The 27,835-nt window shown below is 57.9% G+C and overlaps 1 protein-coding gene across 3 annotated transcripts; it reads left to right on the forward strand.

Annotated features, from left to right (window-relative positions):
* The first annotated feature begins 3,415 nt into the window (after positions 1-3,415).
* SDC1 (syndecan 1) lies at positions 3,416-27,835 on the forward strand. 3 transcript variants are annotated; one of them, XM_046663241.1, is made up of 5 exons: positions 3,416-3,723; positions 22,799-22,880; positions 24,071-24,552; positions 25,369-25,504; positions 25,686-27,835. In XM_046663241.1, the coding sequence occupies exons 1-5, from the start codon at positions 3,658-3,660 to the stop codon at positions 25,853-25,855; spliced, it is 936 nt and encodes a 311-aa protein (XP_046519197.1). In that variant the 5' UTR covers positions 3,416-3,657; the 3' UTR covers positions 25,856-27,835. The 3 variants fall into 3 exon arrangements, with proteins under 3 accessions (XP_046519197.1, XP_046519195.1, XP_046519196.1); XM_046663239.1 differs by lacking the exon at positions 3,416-3,723 and adding an exon at positions 8,994-9,131; XM_046663240.1 differs by lacking the exon at positions 3,416-3,723 and adding an exon at positions 13,151-13,375.

Raw genomic sequence — 27,835 nt, forward strand, 5'->3', positions numbered from 1 at the left:
TGAGTTGCTTCCACCTTTTGGCTATTGTGAATAATACTGCTGAGGTTGAAAGCTTCTTCATTGATTCAATAAATAACTTCTAATTAAATAAGTTAAACAGGTAATATATAGTCTCATTATAAACACTGAACAATACAGAGTAAACTTAAAAGTTCTCCTTCACTGTTCCCATTTCCTCCCCTAGACTTTTTTTTATTACCTACATATATAGTTTATGTACATTACACATAGGTTTTTGTTTTAAGAAAATTTTGGCCAGACTATATATAGATCACTCTTTTTCCCCCTCTTCTCCCCAAAGCCCCAGTACATAGTTGTGTATCCTAATTGTAAGTCCTAGCTCTTCTATGTGGGATGCCGCCTCAGCTTGATGAGCCATGCGTAGTAGGTCTGCGCCCAGGATCCGAACTGAGGAACCCAGGGCTGCCGAAGTGGAGAGCATGAACCCAACCACCACACCACCTGGACTACCCCTGTATCACTCTTTAACTTGCTCTTTTTACCTGAAAATCGGTTTTGAAAAACGTTCCACGTCAGGACTTCACCATCTACTTCATTTTAAAAAGGGTTGTACAGGATGACACGGTGTGCAAATACTCCCATTTTTTCCACTTTTCCTTTATTGATGAACATTGAGACATGCCTTTTTGGACACTGGTGAAAAGACTTCTGAAGGGTAAATTCAGAGGTAGAATTCCTGAGTTAGAGGATCAGTGCATTTTAACTTTTTTGTTTGTTTGTTTTTTTTTTTTAAAGATTTTATTTTTTCCTTTTTCTCCCCAAAGCCCCCCGGTACATAGTTGTACATTCTTCGTTGTGGGTTCTTCTAGTTGTGGCATGTGGGATGCTGCCTCAGCGTGGTCTGATGAGCAGTGCCATGTCCGCGCCCAGGATTCGAACCAACGAAACACTGGGCCGCCTGCAGCGGAGCGCGCGAACTTAACCACTCGGCCACGGGGCCGGCCCCTGCATTTTAACTTTTGATAGATGTCGACTTGCCCAGAATTCTCCTTGCCAGTCTAGGTGCCTAGGGTCCCCCCAAACAGTTGCTGGCCTCTCCCACCCACTCTCCAGCAGCTGCCACCTCAGTGGCAATAGCATGCATTTCTGCCCTAACGAAGCACTGTGTGTCCCTGGGAAGAACGAGAGAATGGAGGGGAGGACAGATCTTCCCTTGTCTTCCAGGAACTTCCTTTCTCTTAGCGGGAAAAGAAGCAAGATTCAAGGCAGCTAGTGAGCCACCAAGGATGATACGCAAAATATTTAATAACCCATGTTGGGAACACAAATCAGGATGGAGGCCCTGCCTTAGTGCCTCCAGATGGGAGGCTAGAGGCCCCCTGCTCAGCCAGACATTAACCTTTTAGTTGTCAGATTTAGGAAGGTCTGGGGGTCTCAAGGAAGGAGCTGATGAGTGCAGACAGGGCTGGATGGCCATGCCAGCGCATATGGGCTGATGTCACCGTGACATTCTAAAGGGCTGTAGGAGATCTGAGCAGTGGGACTCCAGGGGGGCTTCTGGAAGGAAGAGGCTTTCTTGCAGAACTGGACTGGGAGAGGAAGCCAGCAGGCCAGGCGTGGGCTGGGCCAAAGTCAGGCCCTGAACCTCTACTTGCCTTCTCTGTACATGTAGGTGTCCTCCTTGGGGCCCCTCTGTAGGGTCCCTCCTCTTTCTAGTCTCAGCAAAGACGTACACATTGATCTGGGGCAAATCTGATCTGGTTCAAATTCAGTTGGAAACACTAAACTGGTGATTTTTATAATATGAAGACTCCATCAAACTCCCTGACCCCAACTTTCTCTATTTTGTACAGCAGAGAAAGGCAAGATTCCAGAGTGACCTATTTCCCCTCCGTGTTGGGTTGAAAGGACTAGAGAGCTGACTTCAGACCAGCAGGGAGCCAGCCCCTGGAAGACACACTCAGGCCTTCTACTGAAAGGGCCTTTTAACTTGCCGGGGCTGCTGAGCTGAGCAGAGGTCCTGCTGGTGCTGCTGGATGATCCGGGAAACCAAGGAACCCAGGGACACAGGCCCCAAAAACCCTCATGAAGATCTGTCATCCCCCCCAGTCAGACCAGGGGAAACTGAGACCCCAAAAGGGAGAGATGCCTGAGGTCAAACAGGAGCAGGGGAAAACCCAGCTGAGCGCTGTTTGGGGGGGCCTCAGTTTTAGGGCTCCGATGGAGAAGTGTGGCTGAGATGGGGATGCAGGAGCCTGCTTAGCTCCAGGCAAACGTGCTGCGTGGGTGGAGGAGAATCGAGGGGCCCCCAGCCAAGTGTCCCTGCCTGGAGACCGCCTGAGAGGCCACGATGCCTCAGGAGACCTTTGTTCCCAGTTCAGGCCCACCGAGGCTGGCCTTGTCCTCTGCTGGGAAGGACGCGTGAGGAAAACGCCATCTTTGGTCTCCTGGTTCGGGGACGAAGGTCATTTGGCACCATCTTTCCCGCCTACCACACTGGAGGCAGGGCCCGGCCGGTTCTTCCCCTTTCCTCTCAAGGCCCTTTGCCCTACCTCGCAGGCCTCCAGCGGCCTTTTTGCACTGAGATGCCCGCTTGGTAATGGAAACCCTGAGGTCCAGGGCCTCTTGGGGAATCACAAAGGAGCAGGAACTCAAGTGGTGCTTCTCCGATCTGCAGGCTGTGGATAAGGTCACCTGGGAACAGAGCCGTTTACTTTTCCTCTTAGCTCAGAGGATGAGGAGGGAGGGCATTGTCTTCTACAAAAAGACATCGAAAACTCCTTTTAAAAATTTTTTTACAGCCTCCTGAACGTGTCCAGCTGTTTAAAGTAAGGCCCTGAGTTCCCAGCACTTTGTGGAGTGCTGGCAGCACGAGAGCGCATGTGGGAACCCGTGCTGGCGGAAGGGGGGACGCAGGGAGCCCCATTGGCAGCCAGAGGAAAGACGAGGGAGGGATCCACCGGTTTAAAGCCCCATCACCTCTGGGCCCCACAGAGCCCCAGAAAGTGGTCCCTCCCGCCGGGATCTGGCAGTCCAACGCACCTGGAGAGCGCTCTGTGTCTACGCCCAGAGGGCGCTGCAGACTGGCGGCCACAGTCAAGGACCAGTTACTACCCTTCCCGCCCCTCTCCCGACCGAGCCTCAATACCCTGGGCCGGGAAGGGAGCGGGTCCGCCCGGGCCGTCACCACCCGGGAGCAGGGGAGCCGAAACACTGGGAGCCAGCGCCTGCCGGGATCGACCACGGCTCCGGAGGAAGGCGAGGCTCCGGCCCGCGGGGCGGAGGCGGAGCTAGGGCGCCGGGGGTGGGGCGTTCCGAGGGGGCCGGGCCGGGTGGCTCAGGGGGCGGGGTCCTAGGGGGGTGGGGACTGGGGCTGGCCCAGAGACCTGGTGAGCTGGGGGTGGGGGGCTAGTTTTTGCAACGGCTTAGGGACTGTGGGTTTATTATAAGGCGGAGCTCGGCGGGAGAGGTGCGGGCGGGAGCCGAGGCAGCCGGAGAGGACTCCAGCAGTAGAGAGCGGACTGCAGCCGGCCACCCCGTAGCCCTCGCCTAGGACAGCCGCGCGCTGGGCATCGCCCGAGGGATCCGCGCGTAGCGCAACCGGCCGAGCCGACCCGGAGCCCCGCACAGTCCGCGCAGCGCCGCGCAGCCCCGACCCGCGCAGCCCGCCGCGCTCCCGCCGCCGGTCCGGGCAGCATGAGGCGCGCGGCGCTCTGGCTCTGGCTCTGCGCGTTGGCGCTGCGCCTGCAGCCGGCCCTCCCGGTGAGTGCGGCCCGGGGCCGGCCGGGAGGCGGCGGGAAGCCGGGGCTTGCAGACCCGCCGATGCCGGCGGCGGCACGTGGAGGGGGAGGGGAAACGGGGACTTCCCTTCTTCCCGCGCTAGCCCAGCGGGCCTGGAGACCGCGAGCCCCGAAATCAGGACTCCCGCCCCTATTGTCTCCGCCGTCGGTGGGCGCCGCGCGGGTTCCGTCGTTCCCGGCCGGGGACTGGGGCGCCCTGGGGAGCGGAGCCTGCTCCGGGGCCCTGCGTTCAATTATGAAAAACGGCTCCACGTTCATCCGAGCCCGCCAGCCTGCGGCGGCGCCCGGGGTCGCCGGCTCCCACCCAGTCACCCCGGGCACCGCGGCCGCCGAGCCCCCCGCCGGTGACCCGGGAGGATGCAGTGACCGCGGCCACAACGCCCCGCCCGCAGACCCTAATTCAAACCAGACTGCCGAGCTCGGGCGCCCGGCCCCTTCGGCGGAGACAAGTTTGGGCGCAGCGGAGCCGGCGCGGGAGCGGGCAGGAGCGTTTGCCAAGGAGCCGCAGCCAGGGCTAGGGCTAGGGCTGCGCGGGGGACGCGGGCGGGCGGGCGGAGGTGGGGTCCTCGGCCTTCGGTTGGCTGCCCTAGGGGAGCCGGGCCGAGCTGGCACCAGGAGGTTGCGGGAAGTTGGCCCCAGAACGCTAGAGACCTGCAGGAACCCAACTTCTGGGCTGCTGAAGTTGTGCTGCCCGCGGAGGGGCGCGTGCCCGTGCTGGGCACCGCCGGGGCGGGCCGGCGGCTTCCACGCGAGGGGACCCCGGAGTGGCTCTTCCCCTCCCCCGACCCGGCTTTGTGCTGGAGCCGCGCGGAGGGAAGGCGGGTCCCTTGGCCCGCCCAGTGGAGCTGGGGAAAAAGAGGGACAAACGTGGAGCTCGAGGCTGGAGCGAGGCCTTTGGGTAGGACTCCAGCATCCACCTTTGGCTAGGGGTGGGACTCCTCTAAAGAGAGACCTGGCCGACAAGAGCATCCCGAGGGTCCCCAGAAAGTGATCTCCCGCCCCAGCCGCCGTCCCCTAGCCCGCCTTCCCCAATGGGGGCGCTTTGTTCTTGGCCCCTGTAACCCTTTCCTGGGAACCGCCCCGCAGCGCCGGGCCTGACGTGGGCTGGGACCTGGGTGGCCGCCAGGTGTCAGCGCTGGCCATCCGGTGCCCATGTCCACCCCCACCCGCCACACCCGGTGCTAGAGTCCCGGGGTCCTCCCCGCGGGCCGGATCGGCCATCCGGCCATCCCCCGGGATGCAGAGGGGAGGTGCAGAGCGAGGGGCTCTTCCCCTTCCGGAAGTGGCCGTCTCTCGCCACCACATCTCGAGGGCTCCACTTCCCTAGCTCTGGCAAAGCGAGGCACGTGGGCAGGGAAGGAGCGCAAGCCGAGGGGGAGGAGGTACCTCCCTGTGGCATTTGGACGAGGCTTAGCAATGTCAACCCTCTGTAAGCGGGTCCCTCTAGAATAGTAGTAGGTACCAGTAATTGAGAACTTCGAGGTATGTTACAGGTCTGCCGCAGGTGAAGTGTTTTCCAGGCTGATCTGTGAGGTGCTCTGCCTGCTTTCTAGGTGACTGTTGTGCTTGGAAGCATTTTGAAGTCCAGGAGAGGGTCCCTGAGCCCTCTTGAATTGCTGAGCTGGAATGTGGAGGGGGGGTGCGTATCTCCGGGGGGGACGTGGGGAAAGATGGGATTTCTGAGCTGGGTCGCCAGTGCACTCCTGGCTTTCAGGTCCAAGAAGCTGGCGTCTGGCTCCTCCTCAGCTCTTTCAGGCTATGGCTTCTGTGGGACTCAGACTGTGCCTTGAACCGTGGTTAATACCCTGGAGAAGGCAGTGGAGCTGCTTGGCTTACCTGGCTGCTCCACTCTCTCCAGGCCCAAGACAGGGCCTCAGCAGTAGTCCACCTGTTTCTAGCCAGAACTGGGAGGAGTGGTGGTGGTGGTTCCCCTCCCCGCTGTGGGTGAGGCTGGCATTCCTGTGAGCTGGGATCCCAGAGCCCCCGTTGATACCGGGGAGGCAGATGGGATTTGGGATTCTCTGTGGCCACGTCTCCCAGAGTTTTCTGTGTGCTGGGGAGGGGCAGATGCTGCAGTATATGGCATTTTTTCTCGCCTAGAAACTTTGGCACATTATGGAGACAGAAGGCCAAGGAGACAGTTGAGTCTCAAGGGGGAAAGGAGGGAGAGAGGGAGGGAAGCTTATTAGAGTGGATGGTGGGAGGGCTTCCTAGAGGGGGTGGTTGAGTCGAGCCCAAAAGCGCTAAGCTTCGGAATCAGACTCTGGCTTGGAGCTTACATTTTCTTTTTTCTTTTATAAAGTCTCTGTAAACTTTTATAAAGTTTCACTTCTCTTTCCGAGCTCTGTCCTCTCCCTCTTACTGTTGGTGTCCCAGAGGCCTCCTCTACCCTCTTCCTAAAAGAAATAAGTTTGCCTAAATGGGAGAAGGTGTCCACAGGTTACAGATCTGGCCCTCTCCCACAGATCACTTTGGCCCCACTGGGAAGCAGGTCAGAAGCCCCCCGGGGACCATGAGGTAGGCCATAATCCTGGGCGCCTAACTTTGAATGGGCAAGGGAAGCCTGCTGGGGCAGAGGTGGCTCAAAACCACTCCCAAGAGACGAGAACAAGTTTGTCTGAAAGGGTTTTTGTGTGTGCGTGTATTTCCCTTGGTCTTTTGTTTCTGTCATGTAAGAAAAATGGCTTGTTCTGGAAAGCTATTTGCTGTTTTCCTCTCTTTCTCTCTTCTCTTTCTTGAAAGGCATAAAATCCCTTTTTGCCTTAATTATGGGGGCTAGTAGAGACATTTCCCAAGGGCCTGGCAGATGGGGGTTGGGGAGGCACTAACTGCCTGGCCTGGGCTCAGAGCCTCCTAGAGGTGATGTCACTCCTGGCTTCAGCTCCACAGGGAGGGTGGAGCCAGCTTAAGTCTCTACCTGTGGCTCATGGTGAGTCCAGTAAAATCTCATTAACCCAGATTGGTGAGGAGAGGGATAAGAAAGGAGAGGAGCCTGGAAAGAATTAATGAGAAGCTTAAATTTTGGAGTCTTTTGTAGAGGAATGTTTTTTTTACTGCAGCAGAATTCTGAATTCTCTTGGGAATGAGGGATCCTTGGTATCCAGGTTTTTTCCGTGACCTAAGAATCAATATTACTCTCAAAAGTATTCTTATTTTGGGCAGGATTCTCTGAAATGTTTGCTCCCCTTCCTTTATTAACAAAAGAATACAGAGCATACTCTCCGGCGCCGGGTTCTCATTGTTGTCACTGTCACTGTGTTAGGTTATGGCATGTCTCCTGGCTTTACCCAGCTCCGAAGAGCACTTTGCCCCGGTGCCTCAGGTGGCTACATTTTGAAATCTCATTTGCTCTTTTCCGTCTTCCATCCTGTCCGATAGCAGCCAAAAGAGGCATGTGTGTGCCTAAGTGTAGCAAGCAGCTTTTCAGTTGAGTTCTAATTTGCGCTTCTCTCGAGCAGCGCTAAGAAACGAATCAGATCCTTTAGAATTATTTCTAAGACAAGAGTTTTCAGCTCTGAGTAAGGGTCTCACCTGTGAGTCATGTTCATGGTCTATGATATGTGCATCTGGTGCCTTCATGGACCAGCTGGGACCCCTGCAGTATCCCTGCTTAGTACCTAGAATGACAGAGAGGCTGTCAAGGGAGGTGCTTACGGGCTCCCTCGGTAAACAGATGTGAATGACCTCTGGGAGGAAGCACCTGTTGACCCCATGTTCCGAGTTTCTCCACCTGACTTGAGATGTAAGTGACTTGCCGGTCATGGGTGGCCTGGACCTAGCGAGGCTAACTCACTATAAATCCTGACTGGCAAGGGTGTGCGTTCTTAGCTTGGCTCCTGTCTCCGTCTCTCCACCATGCCATATTTGGATTTAGTGTCCCCGCCTTAGCGCATCCCTACCGCCTGGCAGGCTAGAAACAGCTTTGGGTTAGGGAGAGCCCCAGAATCGAGGCTCGGCTCTGCCACTAATTAACCACGTCATCTCGGGTGAGTCACTTCACTTCCAAGTCTTGATGTCCTGTGCAAAGTGGACATCATACCTGTTCTCCCTGTCCTCATTGTGTCATTTGCATGTTCATTTCATAATGAACGCGTGAAAGTGTTTGGTAATGAAAGCGCCAGAGGAAAGTTAGCTGTCGATATAATTAGGGTCACCTGACACTGAACGCCTACTATCAAGTGCTCAGTGCTTTCCCTACATTCTTATTTAATCGTTACCCCAAATCGTTACAGTGTGAGTCGTTGTTCCCATTTTGTGGATGAAGCCTGTAGAAGTGAGCCCCTCCAAGGGGCCATCGTGGTAGAACCAGGATTACTATATATGTGTGTACACATGTGTATGGCATGAATAAGTCGATGGACTGTCCAGTCAGCCCCATGAAACCTAGCCTATGGGGCTGGCTGAACTCTGCAAAGCCCCAGTAGGTATTTGCTGTTCCATTCCGGAGAACCACGGGTGTGTATATTTTGGATGGAGGGGGCATTGGGCTGGGCTGAGCTGGCCTGAACAGTGCCTTTTGGCAAACTCTGAGCATTGGCAGCGTCCTGAGCTTGGGTTGGTGTCACCTGATGGTTGCTTAGGGACAGACAAGAACCCTAAGGATGCCCAGGAAGCCTAGGTCAGGAAACGCTGGGACGCACAAGGGCAGGGTGGGGAGTGTGCACCCAGGGCTGGTACCCATGCGAAGACCAACTTCCTTGGCTTGGTGCCAAGTGGCCTGACCTCCCCCTCTGCATTGGGGAGGGGCATACTTTCCCCCATATTGGTCCCCCAGGGCAGCGGCCAGCCTGCACTGACTTTCATCTTGGGCACTGGGGGGACATTTGTGGAATTAGTATATCCTTTTTTAAGCCAGGGAGGCGAGCGCCGTGGCACAGGTGGGGTTACCAGAAGCCAGGACTCCTGGCTCCAGTGCCAAGTCCCACCCGCGGGCCCCTCCACCGCCAGGTCCCGCTGCGGGAGCAGCCACATGAGGAAGTGGTCGTTAAATGATTTCTAGTTCCAGAACCCTGGTAGTTTTATAGAACAAACTATTTCCTGATTTCCTCCTTCTTTTCAACAACCAATTTTGGAGTCTTGGGTTGAAAGCCCCCCCTTAAGGGCCTGCCTAAGTGTGTCTAGAGAGGAGGAATGGGATTAAGGGAGTCTGTGGAAAGAGGGCTTTCGGCGCCAGGCTCCCACACCCTGGAACAGGTTCAGCACGGTGTCATTTCCCTCTCAGCTGTTCCAACAGAGGTTGGGCTTTCGATGGGAGCTGCTTTCTGGAACTTCCCTCCAGGCGGCCATGAGGGCCCTGACGGGCCGAGGGAGGGCATGCACGCCTATCCTCCCTCAACGCAAGGAGGTGTGTTGGGGGCGCAGGCCACGGAGGTGAGGCCACGGAGGCAAGACCCTGCGCTCAGGGTCACTTCAGCAACTATGCAACTTCCAGCTCCAGGTGGACCTGGGAAGGCCCTTCCACGGTCCCCCTGGAAGGCCTAGCTTTATCTGCGTGATGGTGCCTTCTGCCTGTCCTCCGGAGACTTAGACTGGGTGGGGAGTTGGCACTGGAAGGTCCCCAGCATTCCCAAGCCCGGGATAGGGGCCCCTAGTCAGCTCCCCTGTGCTTGGTGCTGGGGCCCCAGAGGAGGGGGTGGTGTGGGGTGGCGGGGGAGGAAGGTCTAAGCTTCCTCTGGATCCTGTCCTGCTGCCTGTCATGCGGGCAGGGATAGGGAGCCGGGGAGCCTGGGAGGGCCTGCCAGTGTGGGGAGGCAAGCTTACAGGGGAGGGCAGTGCAGTGGGCAGACTCAGGGCCAGGGGCCATTGGTCGGGAGAGGGGAAGCCTGGTGGCTAGACCTGCTCCTGGACTCAGTCATCTGCCCAGTGATGTTTCCTGTTGACTTGTGAACTGGGAGGATTCCAGAAGCGTCCCCTTCTGCTTCTGGAGCCCCTTGAGGGGCTCTATCCTCTGGGCGTTTATGGCTCTGTGGGCCGCCTAGTTATCTGTAGAGGCAGCTCCCCCTCTGGCCTTCAGCCCTGGGAAAAACTCCTCTTCCCCGTGACTCACCTGAGGGTTGCAGCCCCACGAGAGGCCGTGTGAGCATGTGTGTGTGAGCGTGTGTACCCGTATGTGGGTATGTGTGTACACACACACACACAGGTGTGGGGTGGTGGGCCACAGCATGGGTTGCAGCTATGGCTGGGCTTTGCCTGGGGGGTCGTGACTCGATTTCCCCATTGGGCTTTCCTGCTGGTTAGATTGCAGTCTGAGTTTTTGGGGAAACCTGGTCACCACCTGTCTGCAACTTCCTTCTCAGAAACCAGGAAGCTGTCTTCCTCTTTCCCTCCCTTTCTGGCAGTCTCTTCCCTTTTTACCTGTAGCTCTGACACACCTCTGTCCCTGGCTTTAGAAGTCTGTGGAAGTTATTCCTGCAGAGAAGGGCAACCAGGACACCTGTCCTTCCTAGTCCCAGTTTAGCCCCCGACTGTGTGGCTTGGGCAGGTCATTGCCCCTCTGTGCCTCAGTTCCCCCATCTGCTCAAGGGCTCCTTTGCCTTCTTCAGCTGTGACAGCCATGTGGTTGCAGAGAGACCTTGTCCTGGGGAGGGTGGAGGTGGCATTGGGGGACTTGGCAGGGGCTCAGGGTCCCCCACCATTATTCCTCTGGGGACTCGAGGGAACACCAGCTGCCTGAGGGGTCATCTGTGGAGGTGGAGGTCAGGGCAGGCTGCTTGGAGGAGGTGGACTGAGAGCTCCGTGTGGGAACCAGAGGTGGATCCCCTGGGAAAGGTCAGGCTGGGGGTGGGGGCGAGGTGGTGTTCTCTGCACACACCCAGGCATCCTGGCCACCTGCCCCAGGTCCTCTCATCACAGGAACGGAAGCCGTGTTGGGCAGGTTGGGGCAGTGGGGAAGGCGGGCATGTTTATCACTCCACTCGTCAGCTGAGTCACGGTGCCAAGCCCACGGATCCTCCCCCGAGACTCACCCAACCAGCCTTGACCGTGAGCCCACTGTGTGCCAGGCATGGGGTGGGTGAGTACAGTGAGGCAGACTAGGGCTTGGGGGCCTGGCTTCCAGCCCTGGCCCTCCTCTTTACTGCTGAGTGACTGTGCATGGGCCTCTCTTGGCCTCAGTGAGTCCATCTGTGAAATGGGGGGAGGGGGCTGAGAGGCTGACAGGAGGTCATACACAGAGGTATATGTGACCTCTGGTGGCCATGTCACAGGACTGGTGGGCATCTGAGTGGATCCTGCCCCTGATCCTGCCCCAGGAGAGTTCTGCCTCAAGCACTGGGGGGTCATGAGCCCTACCTGGTTGGATGGGATCTGCAGCCCAGAGCCTGGGCGCCTGCCGTGTGCACAGCCCTGTGCAGGGGCACATGCAGGAAAGGGTAGGTGGCCTTTACTGGAACCAGACAGGAAGGTTGGTTGGTCTGTGCAGACAGGCCAGAGGGACAGTGATATCTGAAGGTTGTGCAGACTGAGAAGGTTTGTCCCACAATATAGCAGTTTCAAGTCGGGAGCTCAGGCTGTAAGGCAGGACATTTTCTGGCCATGGGAATTGTTAAGGAAGCAGGTCCCCATGATGAGGCACTAGGAGTGACAGAGGCCACCAGTTCTGCTCTGGGACCACTCTTGGACACCATTGATCTCCAAAGGTGTCAGGAGAACTGTCCCGCCACAATGACGTTGACTCGATTCATAACCTCCCCCTTGGGGCTCCCGGGCATGTCCTTTGGCCAGAGTGGCCCTCGTCGGGTGCCTTCTGCCCCCTCAGGAGGCTGAGAAGACAGGATTCGAGGACCTGGCCCAGGGAGGGAGGGACGTGGAGAGGTGGGAGGGAAATTTTAGAGGGCTGAGGTGCACTCGTCGTCCCCCCCAGTACACGTGCCAGGCACCACGAGGACTTGAGGACTTGGCCTGCTCTTCCTGTGCCTCTGGCCCTGTGCTGGCCGCTGCTGCCCGGGGCCTCGCCCGACCTGGGTGGGGACTTGACTGTGACAGCCCCATGGCAGGAGCACAGCACTGGCTCTTCTCTCCAGTATCTTCTCAGCATCCCTGCTGCCCAGGAAACTCTCCGGGCCCTGGGGGTCCCATCTCTGGGGAGTGTCCCGGACGGATATTCGGTCAGGTTTGGGCTCGCAGGGCCCCAGGCTGCAGGTGCTTTGGGAGTCTCTGAGACTGTCATCGAGGCTGACGTCCCTCCAGCTTCTCCCGGGGGGAACCGCTGCGCTGTGGTGTTGCTGTCCCTGGTGACTGCATCCCCTCAGGGTGGGGCTTGGGGAGGGTCTGGGCAGCAAGACCTCCAGGCTGGCCAGGGCCTGTGAGCTGTGGCCAGGCTAGGAGAGTGGGCCCGCTTGGGCTGAGTGAGGTCCTCAGGCTCTGCCCCCACCTCCCCTCTCTGCCCGTCTCAGGCAACTCCTGACCTGGGGCCTCTGTGGGGGACAGGGGCCTGGGGGATGACCACAGGGGCAGAAGTTTCCCTGGGGCAGACTCAAGCCAGAAAGCCAGGCCCGAGGTCTCCGTGGGTCAGTCTGAAGCAGTGGCTGAGGCATCCTGGGATCTGAGAATTGTGCAAAAAGCAGAGAGCCCCCGAGCTCACCCCCTCCTCTCCACCCCCCTGTGGAATAGGATCATTCTTCTAGACATCCATCTAGGGGCTGGGTGGGCATCTGGTGGGCACCCTACTCCTCCTCTCCTCCCAGTGTAACGGCAGCAGCCTGAGCCTGAATGCCTGGGTCTGCCTGCCTTTGGGGTGGCTTCCAGGCCCAGCCTGGGGTCCTGAAGCCTTGGGGCTGGGCAGGCAAGGTGGGACCCAGACCTGGCTGGTTAGTCTGCCTTGGTTAGTTCCCCCTCAGGCTGGAGCACAGAGGTGTTGTGTGGGGGCTGGAAAGAGCACAGGATAGGGAGTCTGAACGACCCAGATCTTATCCAGCCTCTATCACTTCCTCCCTCTGTAATCTCAGGTACGTTTCTTCACCTACGTGTCGGCTCAGTTTTCTGTAAAGTGGGGTTTTTCATATGCTGCCTCAGAGAGCTTTTGAAAAGAGCCAATGAAATAAAATATGTGGCATGATTGGGAGCCCTCTCCTTGCCTGGAGCTTAGAGTAGCAAGTCTGAGAGAGCTTTGGGGCTCATTGTACTTGGGGAGACCCCTGGGGAGAGCCCCCGGAGGCTGTGGCTGAGGAAGGGGTGCAGCCTGACCCTGCCTGGGTGTGTAGTCCCTCTTTGTGAATGGCCGGCTGGTCTTAGCCCGGTGTGCTGCCGTAACACGGTCTGCAAACATGGCTTTTGCCCCTTCTCAGAAATAAATGAGCCTTCACTGGCAGGCCAGACTTTGCTCTCCTCCTCCTGAGCCACTGCCAGGGGCTGCCTCCTGACCCAAGGAGGAGTGGGCTGGGCTGGCAGGCGGTGGGAGGAGGCCCATGAACCCAGGTACCAGGGCACCTCAGTGGGGGCTCAGGCCAGGCAAGCAGGGCCCCTGGCTGTGGGGAATAGTGGCCTATGCCCAGAAATGCAGATTGGAGGTTGCCCCAGAGAGGGAGCTGGGCCAGGCGGCCCCGCCCGTAGGTCCTCTTCCCTCTGTACTTGCTGTGTGCCGCCTCCATGGAAATGATGGCTGTTTTCCTTCTGAGGTAAGAGAGCCAGCCCTGTGGTCTTCACTATGAGTCTTCCTTGTGGCGGGTGGGTAACAGCATGCCTGCTGGGGCAAGACTGCCTGGCCTTAAACCCTCTCTAGCGCTTCAGTGGCTGTGTCCCTGGGACGAGTGACTTGTCCCCTTTGCTTCAATTTCCTCATCCGTAAGATGGGTATGGTACCAGAATCTAAGGTTACTGTGAAGATTACGTTAATTCAGGTAAAGAGCTTAGACTAGTACTTGGTACGTAGTGCTCAATAAAGTAGCTGTGATTACTGTTTTTTTCCCAAGGCCTAATTCAGGTATTTCTATTTTTCAAGTGATTCCCAGCTCAGGGCGATCCTTAGGTTCTTCCTTCCATTGCCACAACTGTCCCTGAGCCCTGGGTGAGGTCGTATGGTGATTTCCCCTTTCTGGGGTAATGCCGAGCTCCTAAGACTGGGGCTGCATCCGTATCCCCCTTTCAGCCATCTTAGTGCCTACTGTGTGCAGATGCTGCTAGGGCCTCGGAGCTCAGTGCTGGGCGTTGGAGGCCGTGTGAACCTCCCGGCCATTGAGACGTCCCCTGGAGGAGGGCAGGCTGACAGTGAAGGGGCCTGGCTGCTTTGGTCCCGTTTAGGCTGGGGACCCACCAGCAATCCAGGGAGTGAGTCCAGCCTCCTGAGACCCAGGCTTCACAGAAAATTCTGCCCTCTATCACTCAGGCCAGAAAGTACCAGCTCCACTGTGCCCTAGCACCCCCATGGGACACTTTCAGGGACATTCTGCCCTTCCCGTGTCTCTGTCTGGGCTTCCAGCAGCTTCAGTGCCTAGTCGGTCTGAATTGTGCTTTATCCCTGAGGTAGGTTCCCAGGCTAGCCCCTTATTCTCCTGTACGTGGGAAGAGGACTCATGAACATCTGGCTCAGGAGCAAAGGGAATTTAGTCTTTCTTTCCTGGGTGCAGGGTTGGCTGATGACCACATTTTGAAACAAGTTATAAAATTTGCTCTTGGCATCTTCTAGCCTCCCTTTTGTAATCCTTTCCTGTCTTCCATAGTTCCTACCCATCCCCAGTGCCCCAGCTCCAGAATTAGCCTCTCCCCCATATGGAGCTGATTTTCACTCTGGTGTGAGTGACTAGCCTCCCAGAAGCGTTTTCCTTTTCAAGGGATACCCTGAAATCGCAGGGACGCTGATGGGAGAGATTTGGGTAATAAAGTGACCCCCCTCCCTCCATATGCACACAACTGGAGCCCTGGCTGGCTGCAGGTATCTTAAAGCCACAAGTTTCTGCCTCTTGAGGCTACTTTACTTAGCCAGAGCAGGGAGAGGATGTCTCTAGAAGCCCATGTGCCAGAGGTGTCAGGCCCCTACGCCAGTGGAGTTGGGGACTAATCACCCAGAGAGAGTTCAAGGGGCCCTCGTTGGGAGCTGACGGGGATCCTGCACGGAGCTTCCGGCCTTAGCTGTCTCCTCAGGACAGCCAGGGCTGGAGGGACAAGGCTCTGGAGGCCTTGGCTGCCCCCTCTGTCCCTCTCTGTGGGTTGCCAGTTGCCATCCCCAGAGTCACCTTGATTTGGGACATCGTCCACACCCTGACTAGGCCATAGCACTCCTTGGGAAGTCACGGTGATCAGACCCTGCCCCCCCCCCCCCCCACCTTGTTGCCATCTTGGGTCCTCCCCGTGCTGAGTCCCAGGTTCATGGTGCGTCACCCCTTAGGTGGGCAGCCTGCTGTGGCTGCTGCATCTGGCTGCCCCTCGAGAGCAGGCCTTGATTCCCCAGGCACAGACTTGGAACGAGGAGCCCCCTTGCCACTACTCGGCCAAGCCCTTGTTGTACAGATGGGCAACCTGAGGCAGAGCCTTTTCCAAGGTCACCCACTAGGTTGGGAAAGAGCCCAGGCTATAACCAGGCTTTCCCGAGAGCGGCTCTGGTCACTTTCCCCTGGCCACCCCTTGTCTGGCTCCCAGGCAGCACCAGGCGCGGGGGCTGGCTGGGCGGCCTTGCTCAACGCCCAGGTGGAATCCTGCCCTGCCTGGCCCGGGTTCTGGCAGGTGGAGAAAGTGGAGGAACTGGTCTTCCAGCCCCGCGGCCCCACACCCAGCCCCACACCCAGCCGTCAGCTGGGCCTGTTCGGAGACAAGTCCTGGCAGGCGGGCTGCGAGGCGGGCGCCGGCTCTGTGGAGGGCTGGGTATGAGGTGCTGGGGGCATTGATCGCAGCTGGCGCTGGCTACCAGGATCCTCCATTCTCCCCTCCTTCAACACAGCCTGGCCCTGGGGGTCTTCCAAGGGGAAGCATGGGGCAGGGGGAGGGCTCTGTGACCTTGACCTCAGGTTTCCCGCCTGTAAAGCCCTGGCATTTAGGGCCATGGGAAAGGCTACTGCATAGGGGTCTCCAAAGCCAGGTGCCATCTACCCTGGAATGCCCTGGAGCAGTGAGATCTGTTTCCCAGTGGCAGTGTGGGAACAGCTGAATGGATCTGTGTGTGTATGTGGGGGTGGAGGTGCACGCCCACGAGGTCCCCTGAAAGCGCTCCTCCCAGGGGAAGTGCTGACAGGGGTGGGGCCTTATTGGGGCCCTCAAGGATGGACATTCTCAGGATGGAGGGAGAAGAAGCTCCCTCTCCGCCTACCTGCCCGGTCACAGCCCCTCCCGCCCTGGGCCGTCCCCCGGTAGCACTCTCTGCAGGTCCCAGCTTGACTTGGTTGGTGGAGACACTGAGCAGATAAATCACTGTGCCTGTCAGGCCGGAAATGCTGGTACTGCCCCCAGGCTCCGGTGGGGCTCCTCCCTCCTGGGAGCCTCTTCAGTGAGGGAGAGATTTCAGGGTCTTGAGGCCAAAGCGAGGAGGTCTGTGCTGCCTCAGTGGCCTAAGGGTGTCTCCCTGGCAGCTCCCAAGTTAGGAAAGAAGGCTTTGGAGAGGAAGTGATTTGTCTCCTACCATTGCAACATCCTGGGGCAGGAGGGAGCCCAGTGTCTTCCTGGGCCCTGCTCCTGCTCCTCCCACCCACCCAGCATGGCTGGCTGTGGCCAATTTATCACTCACACACCACCCTGCCTCACTGATAAGGAATCGGGGCTACTGCTCCCAGATCCCAGTCTGGCCTGTCAGAGCCCCAAGGGAGTTTAGGGTTTCTTAGCTAAGCCCCTCTGTTGTCCAGGTGGGAACAGATGCAGAGAGAGGCAGACAGCTGCCCAGGTCACCCTGCTAGGGAGCATTAGAGCTGGCCCTCACCCTGGGTCAGCCACCCGGGACCGGTCTCTTTCTCCCTTGACATCTCTGGTTCTGATCCTTTCCCTGAGATCCTTGATCCAAGATGCTTTGAGTTTGACCCACCTGGCCCCTCTGGTCCGTGCTTAGGCCATGTTAGCCAGAGCTAAAGGCAGATGACCCTCGACACAAGGGATGGCAGAGTCACAAAGCCCACTGCTTCAGGGCACCAGGTGGGCCACAGGAGTGGAGCTGGGTGTTTGGCAACATTCTCTTCCCCTGCCACACCCCGGGCAGGCAGGTACCCCTGGAAGATGGCACCAAGGCTCTGCAGCCCCTGCTGCCCTCCCCGGCCCGTCGGCCTCACCTGGGGATCCACCCGGGCTTCTTAGCATCAGCAGCTCTCTCCTGTTCGCGTCTGTTGGTTTCAGCCAGGTCACTGCATCGGGCCAGCCGCTGGATGGGAAGACCGCTCCTGGAGTGCCAAGGAGGTCCTCAGCCCTGGCAGGACAGAGGCTCAGCCCAGCTTCAGGGAAACACGGCTCTTGCTTTTCTTTGCTTCCTTTTTCTTGCACTGCTGGGTATCGGGTGCCTCTCGAAGTTCAGCGGTTCCCCCGGCTCCACAGTGAGGCCTGTTCCACAGACTGGGCGGGTACTGTCGTATACTGTCTGCAGAGGTCACTTTGATCACTTTGCCCCTAGAGCTTGTTTACGGGGCTCTGTTGCTATTTGATGCCTCTTCTTTGAATACTGGACTCAGTCAAGGGACCTGAATGGGGGGTCTCTACTCTCCACTCCTCCCCAGTGTCCAGCCCCTTGGCTACCCTGGGCAGGCCTTTTCCTGTCCAGACTATTATTCTCCAAGAGCAGTCTACAGACCGCATACAGGAGCTGGGAGCTTGTTCAACTTGCAGAGTCCTGGGCCTTTGCCCCAGGCCCCTTGAGTCAGCGTCAGGGATGGAGCTCAGAAGACTTCATCTCGATCAGGCTCCTTGTGATTCTTAGGGACGCCCAAGAAGAGAGCCCCTGGCCTGGACACAGATGACGGTTTGGATGTCACCTTTGACCAGTCTGGCATCTTGATGCTCAGGTGTGGGGTGAAGGCTGGAGTTCTGTAGCTCAGACACCTCCACCCCCAAGAGTTGTGAAGTGTGGGGGAGGGGGAATCAGCCTGTGTCCCTTAGATCCATGGATCTCACCAAGGAACTGAGGGGGGTAAAATTTTCTAAAAGACCCTGGATCTCTTTTTAAGCCTTCTGAGGACACCTCCTGTCACACAGGATCTCGATGGGCATTGATCCTGCGTGACTATGGGGAACGCCTGCTGGTGACCCCACAGCCAGGGCTCCTGCAACAAGTTGGGGCCCCCTCCTCATCAGCCCCAGAGCCAGCACCAAGGCTGGCTGCCTTTGTTCAGGGGCAGTCTTTACCCTTGGCTTCCTGCATGACTAGTGGGCTTGTGGAGTCAGTGTCTCGGCCCTTACTGGAGCAGCCGGCGCTTCTGTCACCACACTGGGGTGGTTACGACCAACAGAGGCCTAAACCTCCCTTTACCAGTTGACACTGCAAAGGCTGCCCCACCATGGATGCCCTCAGCGCTGCCAAAGTTAGTGACTCAGGGCTGAGTGTGGTCTTATCCTCTTTGGGGTCTGCCTGGGGGCCTCAAGGCTCCACCCTAGTGTCCACCATAGGGTGCCCCTCTGTGGCCCAGTCTCCGCAGCTCTTCCTTCCAGAAGCCTCCTGGAGTGGGTGCGTGGCTGTTTGCCCTGGGACCTCACCGGGGCGAGGACAGACCATTTCTTACCCTCTTTTCTCCTCAAAGCCCCTGAATGATAGTCCCCCAAGTTTTGACACTGAGGGCCCTGTGAAATATCAAAGTCTGTGACCTCCTTACACAGTATTGTGCTTTTAGCATGTTTTGTTAAAAAAGCAACACGATTCTTTGAACTCAGTAATGCTTTTTAAAGGATCTGTGTTTTATCCGTTACTCAAGTCAAGCAGCAGGTGCCACGTGTGAGTGGCTCAGGGTGTCGGGGGTTGGAAACCTCGTCTTCACGCCTGGTGCCTGTGGGTTCATGCAGTGGGCGGTGCAGGCCGGGAACCTCTCTGGTCAGCCCGGAGTTGGAAGTCCCTGGGTCCCCCATCTTCACTTGAACTCAGATGCTCACTGGTGTCCTGACTTGTGACCCTGCCAAGGAGCTTTCACACCCAAGGTGTCTTGGAGGAATGCTGCGGCACAGCCCCAGGCCCGCTCGGCTGGCCAGGGCGAGGGCTCTGCTTGCACAGAGGTTCCTGAGGAGGGTGGCCCTTGTTATGGCCCGTGCAGGATGCAAGCTGGTGGGACTTGGCTTGAAGCCACCTTCTTGAAGCTTCTCTGCCAGCCCTCTGCCCACAGACTCCAGACCTGCTCTTGGGAATGGCTGGCAGCAGCATGGTGAAGACTTCAGCCCCTGGTAGCCCTGACCTTGTGCTTGTCCGTGCCATCCTCTCTGCACCTCTCAAGTGCAGTGCGGGCGGGCACCTCGGTCCCTTGGCCACTGGGGCAGGGATCGGGAATTCTTACTTGATGACTCTCATCCCCTGGCTCCTGGAACCTGCAGTCGTCGGGGGGAGCTTTAGGCAAGTTTCCCTTAAAACAGATGGGCCAGCCAGGGAAGACGGTCCTTCCGGGCTGGGGAGGGACAGATGGCAGGTGAGGAGAGCAAGCACTGCCGGAAGTCTGCAGACACTGCCACTGCCTGGGGGCCTTGAGAAGTCCCTCATCCTCTCGGAGGCTGAGTTCCTTATCTGTGGGAGATGCTATCCCAGCCCTGCCTGCCTCAAGTCAAGGGGGAATGGTGGAAAGGGTTTCTAAGGTCAGAGAAGATCTCCCTCCTTTCACCGCTCTTTCCTGCCACGCCAGAGCCCCGACTCAGGTCCCCTCTCTCGGTCCTTCCACACAGCCCCCCGTGACCAGGAGACTGGTGTGGTAGAGATGGAGATGGGTTGAGTCTTCTTTATCTTCCCTCTTCCCCAGCCTCCATGTGTCTGCAGCACGACCCCCAAACCCACTGGAGCCAAACCTGGCTTGACCTTTGAGGCGCTGGGCTTCCAGGGGTCTGCGCTGCGGGTGGGGAGGGAGCAAATTGGCCTTTGCTTTGAGCAAACTGACCGTGTGGAAGTTTAGACCTGACTTAGCGCAAGGGTTTTGTTGTATGAAAAGCTGCTTTTTCTGGGACTTGTAGAGGTCAAGTGCCCCCACTAAAGGTGTGGGCTGGGTTGTCTTGCCCTTCCAAGGCAGCTTGAGGTGGTGGTGTCCCCGAGCAGCCCTGAGCCATGGCCAAGCCGTCTTGGAAGGACCCAGGTGGGAGGCAAGGCTGAGGAGAGCCCACGTGAGGCCTTGGAGGCAGCTGGCTACAGGCTCTCAGCACAGCCGGGCTGCGGAGTGAAACCAAAATCTCACCCAAAACCCCAGAGTCAGCGGCACCTGCTGATCCAAGTTCACTCAGCAGTTTCTGCCAGTGTCCTCCCCAGGGAGCTGAGGCTGTCACGAAGGTTCAAGCTGGACGAGATTCAAGAGGTCACTACAGGCCCTCCCCTAGGTAGAGACCCAGCCCTGAGAGGGGAGAGGCTGCCCTGAGGCCTGGGAGCTGGTTTCAGTGGAGAAAGCATTTGCTTAAGAGCTTGTTGTGTAAATAAGATCACAGAGGGATAAGCCAGCAGAGAGGAGGAAACAAATTGATTTTAGGGACTGGACAGATCGAAAGTCTGATCTAGTCGTGAGAGAGGCCATGCTCTTGGGAATCTGCTAACCTGCTGGGGCTTCTCTGTGTAGGCGAGAGGCTGGGCCTCCCTGGGTCTTGGGCAGGGCCTCCAGGGCTGACAGGGTCCCCAGTGCACTGAGTTTTCTGCAGGCCTTAGTTCCCTCATCAGTGAAATAGGGCTGACCCGATGACTCTGGTTTCTGCAGCTGAGGCTGGTCTGGTTGGAGCCCTGATGGCTGCTCCAGGGCGAGCTGTCTTTCCAGGGGAGAGTCAGTGCATGGAAAAGATGCTCAGTCCCTAGGGCCTCCCCGGGCAGGAGCGGTTGGGCGAGGGTGAGGCGGGGTCTCAGTGACTGTGTGTTGGGGGTCCCTTGGATGCTTGTCCTCACCAAGCCTGCTGCCCTGTCAGGAGCATTCTGCCATGGGCCTGGGATGGGAGTATATGGCCGTGCGGGTACCCACGCTGCTCCTGCCTAGTACACAGTATTCTTTTGCTATTAAAGGGGGACAGGGTCGGGGAGGGTAGGGACCGCTTTGGAGCTCTATGGAGGCAGGCCAGGTATTTGAAACACCACCTGGGACAGTATAGACAGGATGTGGCTCGGGGTGTGGGTAGAGGTTAGGGACTGACTGTTCATTGTAGATGGGCCGTGACGGCTCAGACAGGCCCTTCTGAGGCCCAAACCCTTTTCCTGGGGGTGAGAGAAGTACAGTTTGGGTTTTGTAGTTTCAAAGGAAGTGCAGCGGTATTTCTAGCCTTGTGGCTTCTACACGTGTCTGAAGCTTCTCTCTGACCTGGGCCCTGAGGAGCCCCCACCTGGTCCAGCTCTGCGCCAGGCAGCCTCAGGAGCCAAAGGTCTTGTCTGTCCCTCCCTGCTCTGCTCCACTCAAGAGCCAAGGCCCTGTGGCCTGTGGCCCGGACCTGGCAAGGCCTCTGGGCCTGAGTAGGCCCCGCTCCCTGGAGCCCAGCCTTGGGCGGGGCCTGCATAGAGCGTCTGTGAACCCGCTCCTTCTTGCCCCCTCTCCTGAAACCCTCCCGGCCTGTATCCCACCTCTTCACAGACAGGCCCCAGAACCTCTTCCCCGTGCTGAGCGTTCGAGCAGCTGCTGCCGTTGGTGGGGCGCTCACTGCGTGCCAGGCTCTGTTGGGTTCTTTAAGGGCATAACCTCATTGAGTTTTGGCAACAATCCTGGAATGTAGGTGTTATTATTGCCCCACTTTATGGATGGGGAGACTGAGGCCGTAAGAGGTTTAGTGATGTCCCCAAGGCCATTCAGCTAGTAAGTGGCAGAGGTCAGGATATCTCTAAAGCCATGTGCCCCGAACAGTGTGTTCTGCTTCATTCATTCATTCATTCTTTATTCTGACCCCTGACACTGGGGCCCTATCGAGATGGACTGGGTCACAGGGTCATTTTGGTTAGTCTCCTTGCTGGACAGGACACTCCCACCCCTCCTGCCACCTGGCTGCTGGGTCCTCCCTCCCCACCCGCTGTCCTGGAGCCAGTGTTGGGGTCAGGGGTGGTCCCTCCTTCCCCCGGGGCTTCTGCTCAGGCCTGCTGGCTGTGTGTAGTGTGTCCCGCCTCCTCCCGGCCCCAGTCCCCGGCTCTGCCACTGGCACAGCCGCGCCTCGGGAATGTGTCTGCACTCTGCGCTGGCAGCTTCTCGGGGCTGGACCAGGCAGGCATTCCTAGGGTGGCTGTTGGCAAACAGGGCCCGTTCCAGGCCTACAGCCCATTCGTTGATGCCTCCTTAGTGCAGGTCCTCTTCTAGATCAGCCTCATCCGTCCCCAGCCTGATGGGTGCCCCGTCCTTCCTTCCCCAAGTGGGCCTGGACCCAGTCCTTCCTGTGGCTAAGAAAACAGACTGGCTGTGGGAGGGAGCATCGTGGCCAGGCCAGGGGCTGTCCTGTGTGGGCAGACCTGCCTCAACACAGACAACTCACCCCGGCCCCCTCCCCACATGGGGCCCTCGCTGTCCACACCCTGGTGCCCAGCATGCCTGGAGGCTGCCTCTCTGGAGCCAGCTCATTGTGGGATTGTTCCTGGGGCTCTTGAAAGCTCCTCAGTGGGGCAGAGTTGGCCATCTTGGACCCTGAAGCTCCCTGGCCAGTGGCCCCCACGACCTGATTTCTCAATGTGGGGTGGACTGATGGGGGCCACAGCCTGTGTTCCCAGTGATGGTGTCTTCTGTCTGCTCCCCTGTGAGGTCTGGGGCTCCGTCACCCATCTGAGTTTCTTGGGGTGCCCCTTCTTGTGTGTTTCTGCACCCCCAGCACCTAGCACTGAGTTGTGTTGTCACAGCCTTAGGGAATGTGTGGGAGGACTGCCCAGAGCTGAGGGTCCTGGAGCCGCATATGAGGGCCTCCTTCCTGTGCTGAGTGAGCGTAGGGGGAGTGTACTCAGCTGGCTAGGATGGGGACCCTGGAATAGCGGGGCTCAGCTGAGGCTCCACTCATACCCTTTTCTGATCCTTTTCCAGCAAATTGTGGCCACAAATGTGCCCCCTGAAGATCAGGACGGCTCTGGGGATGACTCTGACAACTTCTCTGGCTCAGGTGCAGGTGAGCTGGCAGCAGGCTGTGGGTTGGGGGCCGTGGTCCCACAGCTCCCCCACTGGGCCCAAAGGGTGATGTTGGGGAAGGAAACGGGGTCCACACCGCAAGAAGAAAATGTGTTTGGATGGAGGCATGAGTGTTCTGGGTCCCAGGAGCCCCGGGGGCCACCTGCTACAGACAGACTTGGGCTCATATTCTCCTCTTTAACTCCCTGGGCAACCTTTGGAAGGTGGTTTGACTTCTCCAAGCCTCTGTTTCCTCATCTATAAAATGGGAATAATATCTTGACTTCATAAGGCTGTTGGGAGCTGTAAGGCAGCACAGAGCCTGGTGGGGTGTAGATCTGCGATAAATGTTCCCTTGTCTGCACTATGGCCCCTTTCCCTGGGGGAGCGGAATCCCTGAGCTGGAAGTGGTCAGGGAGGCGTCCCAGAAGAGGTGCTCTTGAGCTGGACCTCAGAAGAGGGCCGAGGGGCTGGCTCAGTGGCTCAGCAGTTAAGTGCACACGCTCCGCTCAGCGGCCCAGGGTTCGCTGGTTCGGATCCTGGGTGCGGACATGGCACCGCTTCGCAGGCCATGCTGTGGTAGGCATCCCACATATAAAGTAGAGGAAGATGAGCACGGATGTTAGCTCAGGGCCAGTCTTCCTCAGCAAAAAGAGGAGGATTGGCAGCAGATGTTAGCTCAGAGCTGATCTTCCTCAAAAAGAGGGCCGAGGCCATCATGGGGAAAGTGGCCTAGGCTGGGAGCTGGGAGGTAGGGCACAGGCCTCTGTTCTTGGGAGCCTAGGCCTTTCTGAGGGGAGGGCAAGTAGAGTAGAGAGGGGGCCAGAGAGGTGTGTGTCCTGGGGATGAGGCCCCTGAGGACGCTCCCACCCAGGGAGTGGGCGTCAGAAGTCAGAGGGAAAGTTCCTTCTCAGATGAACGTGGTGTCTAATGGCTCCAGAGACCAGGCTGTCCCCGGGTGCTTGCAGCAGGAAAGGGCAGCTCTCCTTGTCCATTTTCCAAAGTCGAGTTTACCCTCAGCTGCTTCTACTCCAGGGGACACAGCTTCTCACGAAAGGAAGGGTTTGCTCTACTGGCCTGGGAGTCAGAGCTGCAGGTCCTTGCCCAGCCCTTCTTCACAGCCTGAGCTTGGCTGGTCTAGATGTTCTGGGGCCTCTCCCACCCCAGCTGCCTCTGCTTCTGGCCCTGCAGGTGCCCTGCAAGATCTCACCTTGTCAAAGCAGACCCATGCTGTCCAGAAGGACGTGGGTGTCCTGACGGCCATCCCCACAGCTCCAGAGCCCACCAGCACAGATACCATCGCCCCCTCTACCTCCGTCGTGCCAGCCAGAGCGGCGCCTGAGGAGGGAGCGGTGGTGTACCTGTCAGGGGTGGAGCCTGGCTTTACCACCCAGGAGAAGGAGACCATCCACCCACCCAGTGAGACCACCCTGCACCCAACCACCCACCGGGCATCGACGGCAAGGGCCACCACAGCCCAGGGGCCTGGCACACTCCATCCACACAGGGCCGTGCAGCCTGACCACCACAAGACCTCTGTTCCCGTAGTACCTGACCAGCTGCTTGACCCTCACCCTCCCAGCGTGGCAGATGGAGGTCCTTCTGCCACCGAGAAGGCTGCTGAGGATGGAGCCTCCACCCAGCTTCCAGCAGGAGAGGGCTCTGGCGAGCAGGTGAGTGTCTGCCCACTGGAGTCCTCTGTATTTCCTGGGACGTGGGGTGGCCGGATGGGGTGGCTCCTAGTGCCCGGCAGAGCACAGTGCGTCAGGGTGAGATGATCTGGTCCCTCTGGCACACCCAGCCCCCTGTGAGCATGTCATATTCCCCACCGTGAAGACAGTCTCATGAGGTTCCCACTTTCCTCTGCCCCCAGGGCCCAGCCTAGGGTGGGACAGACTGAACATGACACCAGAGCAAAAGAGTCCTTCAAGATGACTGAAGGGCCAGCCCAGTGGTCTAGTGGTTAAGTTTGGCATGCTGTGCTTCAGCGGCCGGGGTTCTGTTCCTGGGTGTGGACCTACACCCCTCATCTGTCAGTGGCCATGCTGTGGTAGCGGCCCACATACAAAAATAGGAAGATGGGCAGTGGATGTTAGCTCAAGGCAAATCTTCCTCGGCAAAAAAAAGAGCACTGAAAAGAAGGCTTTCCAAACTTAGACTTAAGCAAGGCGCCTGCTGCAAGTGTAAAAGTACTAACAAGTCTTATTTTTTATCTCATAGTGTCATCATATAGTGTCATTTTAGTCTATTTGTTTTCAGATGAAAACGTGCTTTATATCACTTGGTGGGATATCTCCACCACAGTCCAGCCAGGGCCCAGTGCGATGTGGCAAGAGGGGCCTGGCTTTGGGGTCCAGAGGTCCAGGTTTGGATGTGTCTGAGCTGGTGGCAGCAGTGACCAGGGACTGCTTCTGGGTTTGGAAATCGAACTGGATGCTGCTGCTATCAGTGGCTTACCCCAGCCTGATCCTGTCTCTGCCCGCCCCTAGGACTTCACCTTTGACCTGTCGGAGGAGAGCACAGCCGGGGCTGCAGTGGAACCTGACCAGCGGAAGGAGCCCCCAGTGGATCCTGAGGCTGCGGGGGCCTCACAGGGCCTCCTGGACAGGAAGGAAGTGCTGGGAGGTGAGTTTGCTCTCAGGTGGGTGGGGAAGGGGCAACTGCTGCTCTGGGGTGAGGGACTGTCGTTAGCCCTGGTGTGGGGCTGGCTACAGCCAAGGCCACCTCTGGGGCTGCCCGGTTGGGGAGGGACTGCTGCTCAGCCCCAGGAGCAGCTGAGCTGAGCCGGCCTGTCTGCCCACCCCAGGGGTCATTGCTGGAGGCCTCGTGGGGCTCATCTTCGCTGTGTGCCTGGTGGGTTTCATGCTGTACCGGATGAAGAAGAAAGATGAGGGCAGCTACTCCTTGGAGGAGCCGAAACAAGCCAACGGCGGGGCCTACCAGAAGCCCACCAAGCAAGAGGAGTTCTACGCCTGACGGGGGAGCACTTCTCCCCCTCTCCCTGCCACTCAGCTAGGCCCCCACTTGCCTCTTCCGTGAAGAACTGCAGGCACTGCCTCCCCTGCCGCCATGCCACCTCCCCAGCGCTCCCGGCCCCCCCAGCCAGCTCCCTGCCCGCCGAGTGCCGGGGCTCGCTGGGGGCTCTCCTCTGCTTCTCTGACTTCTGCCTGGAGACTTGGCGCGAGGGCTTTCTCGTGTATGACCTTTCCACCACAGCCAGCACCTGGCATCTCACCATTCTGACTCAGTTTCTCCAAACAGGAGCAGACCCTCCCCAGGCCCAGCTCTGGAGAGAAAGGGGACCCCACTTCTTTGGACCTGGATGGCCCGCGTGTCTGGGAGATGCTCGGGCTGAGGGCTGAGGGCTGGCACATCTGTAGCACTTACTGGTAGAGACCAACAGTCTCGGGGGCGTTTACCGCTGAGTGGCAGGGAGAGGAGTTCCGGGCTCCGTCAGAGTTCACTTTGCTTTGTGGGGAAGTCTCGTTTAGATATCCACTTGTTTTTGCACATGTTTCCTCTAGTTTCTTTGTTCATAGCCCAGTAGACTTTGTTACTTCTGACGTAAGTTAAATTGATTTGGTTACCCCCCATCCTGCTTCCCTCATCTCTGGTCAGGAGACAGTGTCAGGGTTAAGAAGACTTTTTTTTTTTTTTTTAACTAGAAGAACCAAATCTGGAAGCCAACATATAGGCTGTTTGTGTGTTGTCTCTGAGTTCGTCGCTCAAGTATGCAACAGGGTATGGAATGTCTATCAGTTGGCCCCACTGGTGGGCTGGCCGATCCCGGCTGCCATGGGCAGTCACCTCTTTGAGTGATCACGCCCATGTCCACGAACTCAGGGCCACGGCGGTGGCCTGGGCTGCTGCGATCGATGTTGAGAAGCCCGTGTGAGAACTGAGTCCTGGTGCCTCAGGCTGGGGTACGAGGGGAGAGGACTGTCGGGTGGGAGAGGTGGCAGGGCCCAGGGGATCTCCCGCAGCCTGGGCGCTTCCTTTGGCGCCACCTCTGGGCTATTGGACTCTTTCTCTTGGAAGGTGATGAGAGGGGTTTTGGGCACACCTGGCACTGAGCTGCTCCATGAAGAACCAGGTTCACCTGTGATTAGCTCCTGTGGCCCTGCCCTGGGCTGGAATCAGGAATGTTCCAAAGAGTGATAGTCTTTTGCTTTTGGCAAAACTCTACTTAATCCAATGGGTTTTTCCCTGTACAGTAGATTTTCCAAATGTAATAAACTTTAATATAAAGTAGTCGTGTGAACTCCACTCCCTTTTCTTCTCTCTGTGCTGGTTGTGTGGACGTGACCAGCCTTTTCTCGAAATACCAATGATATCGGGGAAACTTGGCTCAAAGCTCTGTGCCTTCCTCTTTCCCGTGGGGAGGGATTCTGGGGTCAGAGTCCCTCTGATTTGTTTTTTGTTGTCTTTGCTAAAATTGTGGCTTTTGGTAGGTTCAGCCAAGGTTATATAAGGCCTGATGTCAGTTTCTGTGTTGCCAAGCTCCAAGCACAGTCTCCTAAGTGGCTGAAGAAGCTGTGATGGCCCAGCACACCCTGACCTGAGGCCCGTGGCCCCTCGGAGACCTGGAGCCAAGGCCCCCCTCTCAGACCCCTTGCACAGTCCTCCTCTCACACCTCTGCTAGGCCCGGAGGCCCCGGCCCAGGGCTCCTGGGAGCTCCCGTGCTTGCTTATTTCATTTGACAACGTTCCAGGGGCTCTGTGGGCCGCTCAGAGGCGGGCGCCATCTGTGACTAAGAGAGGTGCACTGCCAAATGAAGGGAACCTGTGCCCTGTGTTCGACACTGGGACTTTCTGCCCGGAGTGTATGACTGGGTACGATTCGGGGGGTGGGGAAGCGGTCTGTGACCATGCTCGTCTCTGCTGGTCCAGGGGATGGCACCGAGCCTGTGGCTGGCCCGTTCGTGTAACTGTAATAAACAGTACTTGTCATTTTGG

Source organism: Equus quagga, chromosome 5 (genome assembly GCF_021613505.1).
Source record: "Equus quagga isolate Etosha38 chromosome 5, UCLA_HA_Equagga_1.0, whole genome shotgun sequence".
Lineage (NCBI taxonomy): Eukaryota > Metazoa > Chordata > Mammalia > Perissodactyla > Equidae > Equus > Equus quagga.